The sequence below is a fragment of the Sinohyriopsis cumingii genome, chromosome 5, assembly GCF_028554795.1.
Source record: "Sinohyriopsis cumingii isolate HCF-2022 chromosome 5, ASM2855479v2, whole genome shotgun sequence".
Taxonomy (NCBI): Eukaryota; Metazoa; Mollusca; class Bivalvia; order Unionida; family Unionidae; genus Sinohyriopsis; species Sinohyriopsis cumingii.
This window is the reverse complement of record NC_142965.1, coordinates 66,669,303-66,675,302: the sequence shown is the minus strand read 5'-3', so window position 1 is coordinate 66,675,302 and position 6,000 is coordinate 66,669,303. Positions and strand designations below refer to the sequence as shown.

The following is a 6,000-nucleotide window of genomic DNA, read 5'->3' as shown; positions in this document are numbered from 1 at the left end:
GCTGGTTGAGAATAATTATTAAACGAGAGAAAACTACATTTGTAATATATATATATATATATATATATATATATATATATATATATATATATATATCTTATATTTCTTCGGTATCATGACTCCCTGCTTTACATCATTTAAGCTTGATTTTATTGCACTGAAAGCCAATAAAAGAAATCTAACAAAACCCCAACATTATTTTAAAGACACAAACGCACGTGCATCTGTAATAATTCAGTAACTTATTAAACATATTTAAATGAAATAATTATCACAACATGTCCTGAAAAAAAATACATTATAAATTAGAGACGGTTGAATGATCTTGAAACAATGCAAATATAAAACATAATGAATAAACAAGATAAAAATTAATATAAATATTTAAATATTTATTAAATAAATGGCCACAAAGCAACGACTCAAAATCAAATCGTATACAGAAAACAACAGACATGCACATTATTTCAATAACAATAGGCACAAAGTAAAACACAGATTGATAATAAAAGCCTCTGACACATTTAAACTAAGATCGATACGTCAGGATGCGATATGCATATTTGAGGGTGGAAAGAATACAACTGGGGATCGGGTTATCTCTGACCCTAGATCGTGAAGGCCAATTACTCCTTTCGTCATATGATTTCATGGTAGGCATTGGTGTCTACTGGGTACACTACTTAACAAGTGAAGCTTAACACCCAATGGAGCACCTGTTAATGTTAATTAGAATCGAAAGAAGGAGGATAAGAAGTCTCCATCTCAGTAATTGACAAAGACGATTTTATGACACTGTTTCCTTATTACACATTTTTTGCTACAGTTAGATAACCACGTTCAACTGAATATGGCAATCCTAATATAGCGGTACAATATACTTCTTGTCAATTACCAGCAATCGGCCGGCCTTGAACCTCGGTCTTTAATAATTTCATAGGTAAAGAGTCTTGATTAAAGTTCAGATTTATGTCGGATCACTGTGTCAAAATTAATCATATATGCAAAACAGAAAATATAATTTATATGAATAACATTGATGATGCAAACATACAAAAAATATGATGTATGTGTAATATCTTTAGGCTGCGTAATTATGTCCGTAACAAATAAATAAGTCATAAACAGCGCATTGATAACAAGAGCATGTTTTGTTCAACTCGGTGGACTAGTTATATCATCTATAAATGATGACGACTATATTTAATAGAGCTAATCACTGTAGCGAACACTATCTTTAATAATGTGTGCTTAATCCGAACATGAGAGGAGATTACATGTTTAAAAATGTTCCAAGATTTTCCATTTCACCAACAGCATTCACTTCAGGTAGGCATGAGATATGACAGGACCACTAGATTTCACAGATTGTCGAGTGCCTTCCATCTTTCAAGCAGAGTTCACATTACGTCTAATTACAAAAAGAAACACTAAGCAAATAATGATAATATAAGATATCAGAACGAAGGAACATGTCATAGTACTGAAGCAAGTATTTATTCATAAATGCATATTCCAATTAAGTTATACAAATATGTACTGACCAACATTGCTACAGCAGTCATAAGCGATGTATTGTTGAATGCAGCAGCGTATAAATTGTAGTTTTGGTAGAACAAATTAAAGCTAGAAATGACATTTGCTTATTTGTGCAATTTGTAGATTTCTTTATAATATAGACATGCATTTTTCCTCCTTTGAACTACATACTGGGTGGAAAAAATGTTGCAGTCAGCATATAAAATGTGCAATTCATTTCAAAAGACCTTCAGTGCAATCAGTGTTTCTATATATAATAATGAGAAGATAAAGAGAATATTAGAAGAAAAAGAAAAAACGATTAAAGCTAGATGTGCGAGGTATTACCGGTATTCCGTTTTACCGCGGTATTGTTTTATGATGAAACGTTCCACGGTACTTATTTACAGTGCAGATACTTCGGTAGTTTCCGTGAGTAAGGAATGTACAGAAATTCCCGAGTAATCTCGCCACGAATTTATTGATATTCGCAGTATAATTAGGCTTTAGATGACAAAATAATTCAAAAATTACTATTTTGCTTTAACAAAACAGATGTAATTATCACAAATTAATTTTCAATATTACAAATATAATAACATGCATGATTATTTAATCACATATTTGTCTTGGAGTAGGCAGACGTGGTTTCCAAATTCCAATGGGATGTCGTGAAAGATCTTTGATTCAAATCCAAATTGGTGGAAAGATTTCGGACTAAAAAGCACAAATAAATGACATCTTTAATGATTTTCTTGAGTATGTTAATATCTTATAAAATTAATTCATTTTGTAAAATTGGAAAACATTTTAAAATGTTTAGGAGAGCAGTTGTGTTTTGTTTTAATATTACCTAATATCCCAGTCCATCAAATATTTTCTCATTTAGCAAGTCAGTGTGTTTTATGTGTGCTGCACCACTCTGTTAAATATCTTCCCAGGGGCTTGTCATCAGACAAAGTTTCCCTGCCTATTATAATACTAGGATAGCTTGTAAAGTGTAAGCTTCAGTTGAACATATCCTTATTTTTATCAGCAACCTGTCTAATGTCAACTCGGTATCTCTCACAGGGGGTCTGCTATAATGTAAACTTAATCATCTCACTTCAGTTAAAGTTGTTAGATTACAACCAATAAAACAATCATCATTAACCTAGTAAATTTATTTACAGTAATATACGGGCCATTTAACCTTTGTTTGAGGGAGGGCAACATTTTCTTTTGAGATCAGATATTCCATTTTAATTTGTCTCAAAGTAGTTTTGTTTTCTTCAAATGATAAAATGGATATTACCTGGTGTTAAAATGAATATTACCTGGTGTTATAATGGATGTTATCTTGTGTTATACTGGATGTTACTTGGTGTTAGTTTGCTATTAATCAGAGCAAGCTATTATTACAGCTGATGTATGTAGGAATGTGTCTTCAAAATAGTGTCATGCTCCTGTCCTAGACCAATACATTGTTGATCCCTAATATAATTGCGGGAGAATGTATCGCGGTATCTTCAGAAATACCGCGGTACATCCCAGTATTAAATTTACGTATTACCCAGCCCCAATTACAACGACAGCTTTATTTCTAAAATATCAAATGCAGACTACATTTTATCTGTACATAAAGCAAGGCTTATCATTACAAAGCGAATTCATTGGCCAGCTTGTATACTCTCTAATCACGGTGAAGGGCATGTGATGTCACAACATGCCAATGATCATTCAAGGAGTGTCTAGTATGGAAGTGGTGTCGAGGAAAAGTCGAAGGAAATTTCTTTAGCAGTTCCTGGTCTATTTCCCCACAGTTGATTGATGTGGAGACTGGGCTCTCTTTCAATCTTTGGCACATTGTCTTGTATATTTTTCTGACCAGAGTTTTGTTCATTCTCTTGAAATTTAGTATTGGCAGGAGATATTGATATTATCTTGCTTTGAACGTTCCCGCTAACCCTGAAAAATTATAAAACTGTATATATATATATATATATATATATATATATATATATATATATATATATATAGCACTCAAAAAGTGTTCAATATATTAAAAGAAGATAAAACAGAGCATATTATTATAAATACGATAGAAAAGATGAATTATGCACTGAAAGCTTTTGCATATATTTTTCAATAGGCATGGACTAGTATATACAAGTGTTTGGGAACAATTCAACACTTTCCTAAATATAATTAAATGTCATGTAATGTGTGCCAAATGTGAACTACTGTTGAAGTAAATCCATCGTATTGTTATCTTTAGATTTACGTTGCACGATAGTTTGTTGATTCTTTAGGGGGTAGGGTTGGTGGAAGACGGTGTAGGTATATTGTTGACATATATTCAATTTTCTATTGGTTTCAATTGCAATGGTTTCTCCTTGTATGTTTTATGTCTATTTAAACCGCTATCAATCACGAAATGTAAATACATGAATGTTTTCGTTTCTCTTTTCAGGTCCCTACTCACCTTTTTTCCTTCTTAAAGCAGCTTTTGATGATCACGATTGAAATAACGACCAAGATCGCTAAGCCTAATACTGCCGACACAACGGATGCTACAATTAGAATATTGTTGTCAGGTGAAGATGGCGGGTTCTTTGTGCTACTGGTACATCCTGCAAAGAATATCAAATGTTTATAACTAGGACAGATATATCACCTTAACTTCGTTCAAGCATGAATACTTTCATATGATAATACAAGAACGATCAATTTAAATTAACTTTGAAAAAACCCTCCCTCCAAAAAAATTAAATAAGCAGCAATCGGTGATTCTTTTTGAGGTCTCTGATTAATTCCTCCTTGCAGACAATCTCACGACACCGGACAGAAGTCAAGATTGCTAACATTGACTACACTGTGAATGTTCTAAAACGGGACGCACGTCATCATGTAATGATATAGCATTAGAATGCTTAGAATGCCTGTGCTAAAATATTAACCTCTTTGCACGATATTAATGAAGATAGTAATGGCTATTTCGCGTAAAATGTGCAAATTCGAAGTAAATTTAAATCTGAAGCATTTCTTTATCTGCTTCTAATGTAGCGTGACTGGGTTCTAATAATGATCATGGATAATTTAAAGAACATTTCATTTTTTTTTTCTGGTTACTTGGAGTTCTATTTAATTTCGAACTGGGAGTTGCAACTGAACTCTAACTGTACGACTCTCATCCTGAAGCGTAAACTAAACCCTCCTCAACGGTACGCGAATTTAAGATATATAGAGGAGCAGGCATAATGCTTGAATGGATGAGACTACAATGACATTTCGGAGTAACCAGTTAACCTGTGCAATTTTGGTACACTCTAAACAGTTCAAAGAAATATGAACACAAAGCAAGTACAAATGCAAGAAAATATAAACAGTCCAAAACACTGCCAGTAGTTTATCGTTTGAATAGAAAACATAGACAGCCAAAAGTTCTACCGACACTTCTTCGTTTACATATAAAATTATAGATAGTTACAAGCTGAGCCAATAGTTCATCGCTTGCATAGAAAGAGCCACAAGTTATGTCGATAGTTCATCGTTTAAATAGAAACGATATATAGCCAATCGTTATATAAATTGAAACGATAGACAGCAAATTGTTATATAAATAGAAACGATAGACGGCCAATCGTTATATCTACAGCTTGTTGCTTACATGTAATATTACAAGGACTTCAGATTATTTATATTCAAAGTGGCAACCTCTATAATTCTGACTTTTCTCTTTCCATCGTTCATTGCTATCTAATCTATTTTAAACATCATGTGCGGGTGGTGCAACCAGAACAGTGGAAATCATACACTTTTTTGTCCCTCAAAGAAAATAGCAGAAAAAAAAAACAATTGAATACCGAGTACTTCTTAATCACTTAATTCGATTGGTTCTATTACAGTTCCAATGCCCAAACCCTGAAAGGGTATCTTACTAATGCAAATATATATATATATATATATATATATATATATATATATATATATATATATATATATATATATATATATATATATATATATGTATGTAAATATATTTCTTCTTGGCCTAATAGCGGATAGGAATTGTTTGTGTCTTCATCAACGAAATATCGTATTAAATGTTATATATATATTAGTTTTTGTATCAAAAAATTACTTAACTTAATGTCATAAAAATATCCATATCAACTTCAGCGCAAATAAAAGTATAATAGATTTATAGACTGTGTATCAATTGTGTTTCTACACTTGTAAATCTATGATCTCATTAAAGTGCAAAGTCAGCTGTCAGTTCTACCGGCCATAAAATAAAGATATATGCAAGCCCGCTAGGATATCTAAGGGTTAATTAAAAAAAGGTCGGTCTCCTTGAGACATGCGTTACTAAGCATGCTTCTTTTGTTCATTTGCTTCAGTTAGGGTGACATAATTTAATATAGCTCTCTAACACGTAAGGTCATAAACCGCGTGAATGACCTAAATAGAGCAGACGCCAACTGAATACTAATTAAGTCA

At 32.3% G+C, this 6,000-nt stretch overlaps 1 protein-coding gene across 1 annotated transcript in view; it reads right to left on the bottom strand.

Annotated features, from left to right (window-relative positions):
- Positions 1 to 377: 377 nt before the first annotated feature.
- The window catches only part of LOC149799352 (von Willebrand factor D and EGF domain-containing protein-like), a 35,331-nt gene continuing 29,708 nt past the window's right edge, over positions 378 to 6,000 (bottom strand). The window contains exons 21-22 of the mRNA XM_089958671.1: positions 3,983 to 4,130; positions 378 to 3,465 (exon numbers count right to left, since the gene is read on the bottom strand). Coding sequence (XP_089814797.1) covers positions 3,249 to 3,465; positions 3,983 to 4,130 — 365 coding nt within the window. The 3' untranslated portion in view covers positions 378 to 3,248. The remainder of the gene's footprint in view (positions 3,466 to 3,982; positions 4,131 to 6,000) is intronic.